Here is a 14,372-nt window from a genome sequence, read left to right on the forward strand (position 1 = left end):
GTTTCATTGCTTTGCATTAACAATTACTAAACCATGAAGTAACTTTTTTACTTGGAATGAGGGTAGATTTAAGTAAAATTAATCTTGGAAAGAATTACAGGAGAAATAGAATTCTTTGCTATTTATAACATTTTTCATCAGCAGATTCAAAGTAATCTTGAATATGCCCTCATCTCACTAAACATTGTTGTCAATGTTTAAGTACCTGCTGAAATTGCAAGCTTCATCAGAAAGTATTTAAAACACAGATTAAAATGCTGTTTAGAGTGAAAGACAAAAGTATTTTTTGACAGACATCAGAGGTGTTAATAAACATTACTACTCTTAACTCTTCCCAGGAATCTGAAATGCATTCAAGTGAAAGGGACACTATATATAATGGATGCTAAAAATTTTTCACACAATGATTCTCATTATACATTAATCAAGAACTTATGAGAGCCAGTCCATTGCCATATGATTCAGGAGCTTTCATTTTTTTTCTGCTATTCTAAAGCAATATAAATTAAAACAGTGACCATCAGACAGTATTCATAATTTTAATTTTCTCTATTACTCTATTACCCCCTTCTAATTAAAAATACATTTTTAAATACAATACATTAGCTGGTAAGAACAGAGTAGTGCAATTACTTTTATTCAAGAATCCTTTGGATGATAACGAGAAGAGTTCAAAATAACTATATAATTTTTTAAAAGTATTTTATTTCAGGATGTTTTTAATAGCAACCCAAACTAACTTTGCCCCTTTGCATGACATCCTCCAAGCAGTGGAACAATCAGTCTTGACATCCCTCAAAGCTGGAGCCTGAATCTCTTGGGTACTGGTCACTTCACACTCCTTCAGTCCCATTTGCTCAGCTCTTAATCTACACAACTGGTATTTTTATTGCACTGAATTCTCCTTACAAGTTAAATAATGAAACCCTTTATCTAAATAAACCCTTTATCCTATACTAGGATAAAACAATAAAATATGAAGATGAGTAAAGAAGGATCAAGATTTTATTTTTTATACTCAGAAAATATTCTCACTACCTGGTCTTTGACATGTAGTCTTGCTGTCTAATTTTCCTATCTGTTTTTAGTATCTCACCAATCTGACAGGAGGTAAAACTAAAGGCTACAATCTCAAGAAATGCATTCAAAACTGTGCTTGACAAACCTGGTTGCCTTCTGTGACTCAGTAACCTTCCTAGTTGCTGTTGGATGAGTGGTGGACATTGCTTACCTGGATTTCTCCAAGGCTCTCAGTATTGCTTCCCACAGCCTCCTTCTGCAGAAGCTGTTGTGTTATGGCCTAGACAAGGGGTCCGTAGGGTGGGTAGGGACCTGGCTGACCCAGGGCAGTGGTCAATCACTTCTCTTCAAACTGACAGCCTGGCACAAGGGCTGTTCCCAGGGACTGACACTGGGCCCAGCACTGTTTATTTTTCTGAGTGATCTAGAAGATGGGATCAAGTGTATCCTGGTGCAGTTTTCCAATAATAATATACTGGTCAAGGAAGCGCGGATGCTTGTGAAGGGAGAGCCACCCTGCAGAAAGATCTGGATAAGCTGGAATAGTGGGCTGATGAGAACATTGTGAAGTTCAGCGAGGACAAGTGTAAGGTTTTGCACCTGGAAAAGCAAAACCTTAGTCCAGGAGTGCAGCACAGGCAGGGATCTGCCCAGCTTGGGAGCAGCTCTGTGGGAGGGGGCCTGGCGCTGCTGGTGGACTCAGCTCCATCTGAGTGCCCAGTGTGCTCCTGCAGCACAGAAAGGGAGCAGATCCTGGGTGGCCCCAACAAGGGCCTCACCAGCAGAGATGGAAGTCCTTATCCCAACCCACACAGTGCTTGTCAGGCCACACCTGCAATGCTGTGTCCAGTTTTGGCCCCTGGTGCACAACACAGATGTGGACAGGCTGGAGAGGTCCAGAGGAGAGCCACAAAGGCAGTCACAGGGCTGGGAAGCCTGGACGTGAGGAATGGCTGAGGGAACTGGGTTTGTTCCTTGAGAAAGGAAGACTTTAGGGGGGGCCTTATCCCCATGTTAAAGTATTTGAAGGGTGACTACAGAGAAGATGGAGATTCTCTCTTTTACAAGGAGTCACATAGAGGAGATGTAATTTGTACAAGTAATTCCTGGGCAGATTCTCATTGAACACAGAAGAGAAAGTTTTCTCAATGAGAACTGGCCATTGGAATAATTTCCTCAGAACAGTGGTAATTTCACAACCAGTGTATACTTTTAAGATTTGGCTGGACAGGCCATCTTGTCCAGACCGTGTTTTTGCAGAGAAATGTTGGACCAGATAGTCCTTGAGGTCCCTTCAAATCTAAGACTCTATGAAAATCCTAGGCATTGAAATGCAAAAAAATTACCACAAGGTAAGCAACATTTACAGAATGTCATCTCTTTGGCACTATCTCTTTGAGTATGTGTTCTTTCCCTAATGTAAACATGCAATAACTGCTTTCCTTTATTGGGTAAAATATTTCACTTTTTTTCATGCAATTAGAATACATGGATAACTCTTGTCAAGCTAAAGACTGCTTGTGTCTCCAAATGCTCTTTTATGAGACTGCATATCATGAGGTAGCAATCCAGCAAGCATATGAGAACTTAAAATCATGCCTGAAGAAAGTCCTGAGAAAAAGATGTTTTGAGTTTAAAAAGTGTTAACAAATTACTAAACCTACACTAACACAACACCTGCTCATCTTGGGAGTTTGGGGTCAGGCAGATTTCAAAACTTGTTGTTTCCTATTAACAAAGGTCTATACAACTCCTCAGAGAAGATCAGAACCAAGCCAGAGGAAAGACAGTTCAAACTCAGGTACTATTTACAATATGTGGCTTCTTACATTAATTCATTTCAGAAAAAAAATTGCTTGAAAATATTAAAATTATGAAAGAAACAAACAATATGTGTGAATGAAAGGAACACTCCCTCCTCAAAAGAAACTAACATTCTGTTAAGAGAAAGGACTGAAAAGCACTAATCTTTTAAAAGTGTGTATACACATATATATACATAAAACATTTCCAGAAGCAAACCATGTTTTTCATCATATATATAAAAAATTGACACTTTTACAATTTTAGATGTATGTGAAATTAATATTTGCATCCTTATAAATACTTTAAATCAATTAGTTACTATAACTGAGAAATTATATTTCTTGCAATTCTACTAGAATTTTGTACTTCTTTTAAAAATGAAAGCACTTTGGTTGGAAAAATACATATTTTTTGTTAGAGATGATGAGGTTGGTGGTAGAAAACAATTTTCTGATGAGCATGTTCTTTCTACCACCCTTATGTTTCCAGAACTTATTAGCTAATGCTATTTTCTGCTGATCTCAATGTTTCCATTAGCAGATGCCTTTTAAATTAAGAAGTCATATATGGCTTTGGAAGTGCTTGATGAGAAATAAGGCTAGTAGGAGTGTGTGCACTGTTTCCAAAGGATTAAAATGGTAAAAAAAAAAAGAGAACTAGCTCATGTCTGCAAGAGAATTGAAGTCAAAATGAGGGGGTTTTTGGGTTCTGAATGGTAGGCACTTTAGGCAGGGCTATGTTGAAAGTTACAGATGGGCAATAAATGTTGACACTGCAAAAGAAACTTCAACGGAAAAAAATGTATGTACAAAGAGCACATTATTCATAAAAACAACAACAGATTTCCATGCTCTTCCATGCTCACTTACATTAATCAACATACCATTCCATTAAAACTATCAAAGACTAACTATCAAGCACTAAGGACTAACACAAATCTTGAAACAAAACCTACTAGTGTCTCTGATTCTTAGTGACATAGAATCCTGAATATTACTATGAAAGAAATGGACTAGAATAGTCAAAACCATTAAGACTGTAAATTTAGACTTCTGAAAGTACCAAGATGTTCACACATTGGAAAACCATACCATAAAACATACTAAAAAAATGGATCACAAACTTTAAGAATGTCATTTCCAATCTGCCTGGCTTGAGTTTGCAATCGATTGTTTATCAGACCTAGGCAATGAAATGAAAAGTTCTCTTTCCAATACCTTGTCGAAGTTACTGATTGAAGTATGAGAATAGGTAGGAAACAAGTATTTCAGAATAGAGTGCTGTAATTTTAAAATAATTCAATAGATAGTTGCAGTGGTTTGAATGGATGCAAATGATTACACTCAGGTATGAACATTTGGCTGTGAAAGCACAGCTGAAGAGTGACCTCCTAAACAGCGCTTTTAAGAAAGAGTTTTGAACACAAGGAATCAACTTGGACTACAAGAACATTGTCATTACCATAAGAAAAATTAACAAAATACTAAAATGAACGAACAGAATCCCATAATTAAAGTGACAAACTAAGTTTGAAATTAGAGTTATCTCTGACAAGCCTCAGCTAGTGTAGTGGTTTGTGCACCATACTTCAAGGTGTGTACTACTGGGATCCCAATGGTTACCAACACAGAGATGGTCTGGTGTAAAGAAAACTAAGAATAGACATGACAGCAATCTGCACACACAGGAAAGGTTCCAGTCTAGGGAATAATACCAATTATCTTCTTACTGGGGATAGGGGATAAGTAGGGACCTTAAAGGATTGAAAAACATACATTATATTTTATGAAAATAGTACTGACTGTAAGGATATTGAAAAATCCTAATGTTATTTCCTGGACTGGAGGTATTTCAAAACAGGTCAGGTGACTAACCATCAGTTAAGAATGGTTTATTGAGAATTATTTTGTCTTTGTGCCAGGGAATAGCCTGAATGGCCTCCTCAGAGACATGTATGTTTCTCCCTTCTCTGACTCTGTAAAGTTCCTCTCTGTAATAAATAAATAAGGAATAGGGGAAGAAAAAACAAGTAAGAATAAAACTGTCTGAAAAGTGACAACTAGAAATTTAATATAATAAAAATAAACCAAATCATAGCAACATTTCTGTGGTGTGTCTAGGTAGATATGGCATCATTCTTAATAGTAGGAAAGCATTAAAAATCGTATATTTGTGAAGGAATGGGATTATATATTATATATATTATATATTGTATATTATATATAAATATATTATAATCTATATTATATATAGATTATAATGGGATTATATATTATATTTTATATACTAGTTACTGTGGCAGATTGGAGACAAATACAACATTTAAAATAATAATGCCTTCAAATACTTTGCAAGAGTCCTCAGAGTAAAAGGAAGAGGGCTGCTGTGTGACGTGTTTTTTAAGAAATGTTAGACTGTGTACAAAGTGAAATAGTGCTAATGTAAAAAGATCATTATTTGAAAAGGATTAATACAATAGTCTAGATTACAATTTGCCTCATATCAATCCCAAATAAACAGAACAGTTGGGAGATACTTGACTGATACAGGTTTAAAAGAAAGACAAATAATAATACAAATCAGTATTTTTGTATAAGTTTTATCAACTAAAACTTGATAAAACTTTTTAATTCTTTAAAGTTTTAATTAATTCTTTAATTTAACCAGTATAATTCCTGGTTAAATAAAAAGAATAATGAAACATGCCTACATTTTGGTAAGTCATTTAGCTTAGTAGTAGACGGCATCATGAAAGATGTTGTAATAGTTCAATAAAGCATATGTGAAAATTACTAAATACTGACTGATAGATTTCAGTAAGCAGTCATGTGGTTGCCTAATTTGAAAGCAGATTTCCTATCAGCTGTAAGAATTAGAAAGACACCTGATGTAACTCAATGTTTTCATTTGTGAACTACAACTACAAAAATATTTCTTGTTTATGAAATACTCCCAAGTACAAAAAGACCACCTTAGTGAAAGTAAAGAGAAAGGCAAATTAATTGCTGAATATCATCTGATAAACCAGATCCATTAAAATTAAAATTGTAGCAAGACAGACAAATGCAAAGATACACATCTACAGAAAAAAAATAACACAGTCAAGGATCCAGAATGGTGCACTGGATTTTGGAGGTTAGACAACTGGAAAAGTTTTACAGCTCCTACTGGACAGCATCTAAACTTCAGTTTTTCTTACTACACTGGGGCCACTTCTTGGCTGTGTGAACAGGGCAGCTGTGATCAATAGTAAGAAAGTAATTTTTAATTAGGAAATTTTTAATACTGCCTAGTAATGAGAATAATCTCCTCAGAGAAATTTGCAGGGACAGAAATTACAATAATTAATAATGATCATAAATGCAATTTTTTCAAATAACTAGTATACAAACTATTATAATTTCCTGAATATATTAAAAGATATATACAGTAACTAGCAAATACCTGGTGGCAAAACAGCAGGTTTTGAATATATTTGCATAGAGCAAGTAAGAGGATAGTGTAACACATTAGCACTGAATGTTACAAAGGTATGAAAAGCGTAAGAGGGCTTAAAAGCAGGTTCATGGAGGATGCTTGTAGCAGTTGATGTGGTACAGATGCAACATGAGTTCCAGCAATCTTTAGCAACACAGCTTTTGGAAACTCACAAGGTAAACCTTTGAGCCATCCTTTGCCTTTGTCATCCATCCTTTGTCAAAAGTGTATAATTTATTCCCTGAAAACCTGTTATAGGCCACTGCTGGAAGATAAGACAGTGGGCAGGACAGATTTTTGCTCAGTGTGGAATGATCCTTGTTCACATTTACCGTGGAAGCTCAAGTTGAACTCACTCCAGGCCTTAATGCAAAGGCACTAGCTAGACACTACATCAAGATAGGATCCTAACATTTACCAGAACACACAGGGTGCCTGGAATATAGATGTGCCTTACGGAACTGTTTGCCAATTAAGCACAGAATCCATACACTTTCTGAACTCAAGAAAAAAATGCACCCATTGCTGGTAAGTCATAAACCAGTCAAGTTGATCACAGTCGAGTAAAAATTACTTACATCAGTATTACAAGAGCGATAACGCTTCCTTTCTCCAAGACAATATTTGCCTCCACCTGACGGCCTGGAAAAACATGTTTATATGTTAGGATATGGCCTAGAACAAACATAACTGCATGAGCTATACTAATGCATTCTTAATATTAATACAAGTCCAAGAGGTATATATTACATAAATAAAAATACATTCAAGTTTTAAGATGAGATTTTGATAAGAATTGTATCTTTGACTTGCATTGGAGCAGACACAAAATATTACCTGGTATTTGAAAAATCATCACTCATAATATTAATGGAGTTTGCATAAGTTCCAAACAGTACAGTTTAATTGCATTTTGAACATAATAAAAAAAAAAAAACCCTGTTGATTTTAATTATTTGCTTGGTTTATAAAATTAAAATGAGAAATGTGTAAGCAACCTATACGATACTTTTTTTATCAATCATCTCATCTTACTTGAAAACCAACAAAGACTGGGTTGGTACTTGGGACCAGCAAAGACAGTATATTCTAGTTCAGAAATTTTACTCTGATTTGAATTAATCAGTATTAAATCTGAGGAAACTCCAGAGTTAGCAGATTTCTATTAGTGTAGGTAATAGTCTGTTAAATTCCCAAACTGCTCAAGAACACTATCTATTTTCCACAGAGGTTAAATATTGAACTAACTTAGACTTATATGGAAGATTACTCAGACATCAGCTCTTCAGCTTGCAACTTGAAAGCAGAAAGAAAAAAAAATACTTTGTGAGGCTTTCATAATAAAAAATTTAAATATTCACAATTTAAAAATAACTAAAAATTTAAATCAATACTATTTTTCATATTACAATATTTATCCTTAATCAACAGGGTTTTTTTTCCCTAATGCAGACATACCCTCTCCCAAATGTACTTGCCCATTAAACATTTAAAATGTAATTTAAAATGTAATAATTTTCATCATACCAACCCAAATAATGGTAACAGAAGTTGGAAAAAAAATCTCAGGATATATTCATGCTCCAAACAAACATTTCACTAGGCTTTTTAAATACTGCTTTGAAAAAAATAATTAATTTCTTATTCTCTCACTAACACAGTCCTACTGTGTTATTGATGCACGCAGATAATTTCTGCTTTTGTATTTCTGTATTTTTAATTTTGGTATTTGCAGTGAGTAAGTAGTGATATTGGCCAGATTAGGTAGTTATTGCTAAAATAGGGGACAAACAGACCACCTTAACTATTAGTGATATAGCATTATGGTATCTGTCTTGCAGAGTGCAGTGGAAAGCTGATGGACAGCCTGGCTTGGAAAACATGGATATAAGAAACAAATAACCGAAGTGAATGGAGGGCAGAAGACAAGAAAAGGAGTGACAAAAGACATAGAATTAATTTTTATGAAAGAAACACAAATGACTTTCAGAAAAAGTGGTCTTAAAAACCAGTAGTGGCCACAGAGATAGTGATTATGAGTAATGACAAGAAGAGAATATGGAGAAATAGAACTATCCTGCAAAGGCCTAGAGCTGCGTTGAGGTAATCAGAACAGGTAAAAGCCAAAACAGAGAAGAGGAACACTTACCTGACAGAACTCTGGAACAGTGCTCAGGACATTGGAAAACAGACAGATTGTAAGACAAGTACATATATATAAATATAAATATATATATATATATATATATATATATATATATATATATATATATATATAAAACAGATCAAGCTGTAGTGGAGAAAATGGCTGCTCTTCAGACAGGGCAAACACACCAATAGAGAGTAGTGGTAAGAAAAAAGATGCTGAATTGTATTAAGAGTCAGTAGGAAGTCACATCTGAAGTGATGGACAAGGCAGCACATAAATATAATGTATGCAATATAATATTACTACCTATGGTTTGTATGTAAGCAGTTATATAGAAAACCTTGGAAATACTGTGCTGGGTTTAGGGTTTATTTTTTAATAAGTAACTGGCAATTGTTATTTTATATCTGAGACAAGCATTAAAGAAAATATGCCCTAAGAAAGAAACCTCTCTAAGGCATAATTTAAATATATTTTGATGAACAAGTCACATAAAGCAAACCATTGTGGTTACTGCTAAATATAAATCCAGCTATCTTTACAGTACATAAGATACATTAAAAATGTTAGAAGCATGTCTAGTGAACTCCTGTTTAAGTATTTCTGTCTGCTATTTGAAGACAAATGTTGGCAAACTAGCAAAACATTTTTACAGATAACAAGTGAAACCACAGTTTTGAATAATTTCCAAATGTGTCTTTTTGTTGGCTCCGGCTTACTTTAGCTACTTACGCTGGACTGTCACAGTGTCTTATAGATGAGGAGACTCCTCCCCCGCAGGTCCTGCTGCATTCTCCCCATATTGACCACGGACCCCAACCCCCATCTATGCTCTGGGGCCAAGTGCCAAAAGGTACGCACTCTCCCTGATAACACCACTGAAAGATTTCACAAAAGAAACACAAAATTAGCTTGGAGGCTGACAGAATTATCAGGACAGAAAAATATAAGGGTCAGACAATGACCAATTATAGGCATTAGCATTCCCTGTATAGATAACAAGACTAGTATTTTACTTTTTCTAGCCATGTTTAGACATTGGTAAGGGTGTGTATGATTTGTTAAATGTCTCCACTCAGTCCTGAATTATAGGTCCCTAACACACACCAGAAGTGTTTTTTACTTCATCAGCCTCCTTAATGTTTCACAATTAAGGAACTACAAGTTGTTTACATTCTTTTAAACACTAAGATTAATTTCCAAGCCCAGTTTGGTAAAAGACCCTCTACTGAAGACTCACACAGAGGCTTCATTACAGAAAATCAAAAATTCCCCTGATAATATTTTTAAGAAAGGATTTATTTTTATAAAAGAAAATCTGGAGGACATTACAATGAAGGAAGAATTTTTCACAGTATTTCATTCACTAACACTACAGACATAATAAAAATAGTGCCAAAGCATTAGGCATGGTACAAAAAATCATTTTATAATAGTGACTGGCCACTTGTTTGGGGCAGAATGCACATGTGTATTTCATTCAAGCAAATATTTAAACTTCGCAATATTGTTACTTAAATCAGAAATACATTATGACAGATAATTCACCCAAATTATTAACTATTAAAACAAGTTTATAATTTAGTTCATAAGAAACCTTTTCTAAACCATTCAGAAATAATCCTGGAGCCCATATTTTGATCATATTCTGGTGTCTACCATATCACTGAGAATTTGAAGCAGCTGAATTAGATACCCTTTCCTACTACTGTAGGCTTAGGTGACAGAGCAGAGCATGGACTTGGGCCTATCATGGCCTGAATCTGCACATTTCCCTTCCAAAAGCTGAGCAAGTGCTGTTTTTAAACTTCCTCGAATTTCTGTAGTATAGAGGCTTTCCAAAAAAAAGACACACAACTTCTGTGTGCACCCCTCATCAGTGTTTTGCAATGCCTCTCATGACACAATAAGGATGGAGTATAAAGTAAGCTAGAGGAGTGCCTAAAATCATATGTTTTTCTTCTCTCTACAGTGATAAATTGATAAATTTTATTACTAAATATCAAAATCTCCTTGATACAATGTATTAGAAATGCCACAAAAGTAGATGAACAGATATTTAACACTAAAGTCAAAAGCTAAAAATGAAAATACATCTAAGATTAAAAATGTAAGCAACTAATTTAATTTAAATTACACTACAGACATTAGAAACATATTAAGATCCAAGCTAAGAAATGCAGATATAAACTCATAAGAATATCACAGATATAAAACCGAAGAGGTAAACCTTTCTAATTCCATACTATTAGAACTATAGAGACAATAGAGAAGTGTAATTTACCTACTTTATTTTTCCAAAGCTGTATAAAAACCCTGTCATGCAAACTTTGTCTTCCACATTCCCATGCTGCCCTGTAAAATCTCTTTAAATACTGGATTTTCTCTTCTACTGAACTTAAATCTGAGGATTTAATACTCACCTTTGTGTCTCTTCTTAATTTTCTAGTAAAAAATTATCTTTCACTAGAAGCCAGTGATGCATAGAATCTCTGTCATAGTAATTAAAAATGACAAAAGTCTTCATTACTTCTAATGGGACTGCAGAAATGTGTTTCCTTCAAGAATGACAGCAACTTCATCTGCTATAATGAGGTTAGGACTATTGAGTGATTGCCATATGAAGAAAGAAGAGGAGGTGACAGGTATTTTAAAAGAACAGTTCTTCACAGAATGTTTAGATCTGAAATATTGATTCTTCTCTAACATTGAAAGAATAATTTTCCATTATTTCAGCAGAAAGATGACACTGATGCATCCAAATATGCATAAAATATGCAAATCCAAATAAAAGGAGTCTGAAATTTTTCCTAAAGAAGTAACTAACGAAAATAAAATACAATACCGTGGCACATTTGACATCACTTTTACGAGTATTAGCTGCTTTACAGAATTAACATTTACAAAAGTATGATTTTAGAAAAACCAAACAGCAAGTACTCTAATATAAAGAAAAATTGATTTCCTATTTTGTATGAGGAAGAAAAATATTAGTGTAAATTTTTAACTACTAATTTTCAATCACTGATTCTACAATTATTTTGCAAGAAAACATAATGTTCAATAATAATATACATTTTTGTCCAGTGAAAAATCAAATCATCCCACAATGTAGCTAGGTAAGCTATCCTTTCAGCGTGTGTTTTCATTTTTTGCATGTTTACCCCTCTTTTCCTTCCTTTGCATGGATGTAATCTATGATCTACAGAAAGAGTCACTATTTTTATTATTTTAAATTAAACATGACATAAGTGTCCCTATCAGTTTTGTCTTATTGTTTTATACACACAATTTCTTCATGAATTAATTTTTTAAAAATCTATCAGTTAATTTAGCTTCACAACCACATCTCTGGGAAGACCAGAGAGAAACTTCATGCTTATTTAAAATTCTTATTGCAAATTAGGAAAAGTGTACCTCTTTGAACCCAGCTGATATGTAAAACCCTCCACCAACTCATGAATATATTAAAGCTTCAAAAGAGAACAGATGTAACAGTTCCATCAGCAGCAAGAAACAATTCTATTCTTTTTCCCTGTATGCAGAAAACAGCTGAATAACTGTAATGGAAAACACTCTAGAAACCTTCAGGGGTAAGCAGATACCTACCATGGAAAATTTCAACCCAAAGGGTTAAAAGCTTGGCAAGTTTATAAAAACAACTGAAAGAAGGTTTTATTATAGAAGGTTAGGCTGTTTTAATTGTAGAAATCCCTACACATTCTGCCAATATATTATATATTGCATCTAATTATGGTTTGGGGTTTTTGTTACACATAATACGTAAGTAAATATCTAAATACAATTAAATACTCTGAGATCTTGTTAGGTATTTAGAGCTGGAAATTTAATTTATTATATATTTGCACAGAATCCATCAAAACAGGGCTTAACTTGGTTGGGGCCTTTAGGCATGACTGCAGTACAAATGTAGCAGCAGCAATAATAATAATAATAATAACAACAACAACAATAAGAAGGTTTTACAGAGCAGTAACCTATTTATTTCACATTACTCTTTGGGAAAGAAAATTACATATTTGGAAAGAGCTCACAATTTCTGGTTTATTGCTACCAGGAACTATTAATTTACAGGAAGCCTTGTGGATACAGTTTATAGACATAATTCTCCACTGTTAACAGGCATCTTTGCTTAACAGGTTTATCTTTGTAAAATGGCATGGATTTGCTAATTTTCCTCTAAAATCTAACAATGGAACAAAATACTGGTGACAGGAAAAAGATGTTTGGCAGAGAGTAAACTGATTAAAACTTCATGACAAGTGAATAGATCAACATTGTCTAAAAGGATTTCAACTTGTAGTCTCATGGTTCAAAAAACATATATTGAGGTAAATTATTCTTTGTCATCAAAAAGGAGGATGGTTCCAAAATAAATTTAGACTGTTGATTTAAGAACAGGGCTTCTAACATTTTCTATTACTCTAATATAAGGTAACATTTTTGGTACTATGTGAACATCTCTCTATTTTTATTGGCTAACTCTATTCACTCTATTTTTTTAATTACCAGTTCAATAAATTTATTTAACATGGTTTACCAATATTTCCAAACCCAGCATGGAAAAGCCATCAGAACGATAGCAGGTCATGTGTCCTGAATGAAGCCGTCAACACACATTAATAAACTCTGACAGCTGCCCAAAAGCTTTCATTCTTGTTGTTTAAACATCAGATTGCAAGACAAAATGCGCTGTTATCTTTGTTGAAACCAGCTCAGCTAGTATGGCAAATGTCAGAGTGAGAATAGATGTTCAGAGAAAAATCCAGTTTGGATCACTGAATCTCATTAACAGATGAAGCAACTCTCAGACAGATACTGGAAATGGTTTAATGCAACAAGCTCTCTTCACTTGGTACAAACCTGCATAAAATAGATTATCTTGAAAAATGGTATGTAGAATGCATTTTTTCTCCCCAGTATATATCTTTAAAATCAATTAAAATATTTTTTCTCTCCTTTTCAAGATCTGCATAGATTTTGCCTTGTAACTGAGAAACAGTCTTCTAACATTCTTGTCTGAAACTACTGAGATACAGAGATTGTTTTAAAATCAAAATTTTCATATTCAGACAGATATTGTAGTGCTAAATGTATCTATTGCAACACTGACTTTCTGTACTTTTCTGCTAGGTAGAAGAGTTTATCTAATTGTACATCAAAGTCCATAAAGCTAAACAGTTATGCAAGCATAACTTAATAATGAAAAAATAATTCAAAGTCAAAATAGAAACGTCACTGGGAAATACAGGCTTTTATAAAACTGTTTTATGGAGTCACCCTTTTTTCTATATGCTTGTATGATTTGGCATATATCTGAAAAAATAAAATTATTTTCCCTTCTAACAAAATGACATAGTTCAGGCTCTAGATTTATGTTGCACATTTTCAAAGTTCATGGCAGGCCCAAAGCTGTAACAATCCTTAATGGAAGAGTGGTATAAAATAAAATAAAGATCAAACGAAAAGATTTTTTACAAAAAAATTACTAAAAAAATAGGCAGAAGAAATAGAACATGTTTTGGGGTTGTTTTTTGATCCAGGCTCTAGAGTTTCATAGAGAGGATAAATATGTTATTAAATTACATATATGAAATAATGTTGAAAAAATTCTGTAGGACACTTTCCATTATGATGCACACTTATTATGATAAACTATGTTTTTGTTTAAACTGTTATAATTGCTGTGAAATACTTTGATTTCCTAGTTCTTTCTTCTTGTAGTCTTTGAACAATAAATTGCTTCTTCAAACAATAAAATTTTTGGTACTCACCCCCTTTTCAATGCTCCCCGTTTGGCAAAGAGTACCTTCTGCTGCTGGAATGCTGTTAGTAACACAGCGGTTACTTTTGCTGAGGCACCAGAGCTCTCTACACACTTCCTAGGAAAGAAGGCAGA

General features: G+C 33.9%; 1 protein-coding gene across 9 annotated transcripts in view; it reads right to left on the bottom strand.

Moving 5' to 3' along the window:
- ADAMTS6 (ADAM metallopeptidase with thrombospondin type 1 motif 6) overlaps positions 1-14,372 on the bottom strand; it is a 147,929-nt gene that overhangs the window by 36,142 nt on the left and 97,415 nt on the right. For all 9 annotated transcript variants that reach the window (XR_010994567.1, XR_010994568.1, XM_068176915.1 and 6 more), the window contains 3 exons: positions 14,248-14,355; positions 9,185-9,330; positions 6,882-6,945 (listed from right to left, as the gene is read on the bottom strand). Coding sequence is in view for 7 of the 9 variants with exons in the window: in XM_068176915.1 (XP_068033016.1) it covers positions 6,882-6,945; positions 9,185-9,330; positions 14,248-14,355 (318 nt within the window). In the remaining 2 variants the exon portion in view is untranslated. The remainder of the gene's footprint in view (positions 1-6,881; positions 6,946-9,184; positions 9,331-14,247; positions 14,356-14,372) is intronic.

Source organism: Anomalospiza imberbis, chromosome Z, assembly GCF_031753505.1.
Source record: "Anomalospiza imberbis isolate Cuckoo-Finch-1a 21T00152 chromosome Z, ASM3175350v1, whole genome shotgun sequence".
Taxonomy (NCBI): Eukaryota; Metazoa; Chordata; class Aves; order Passeriformes; family Viduidae; genus Anomalospiza; species Anomalospiza imberbis.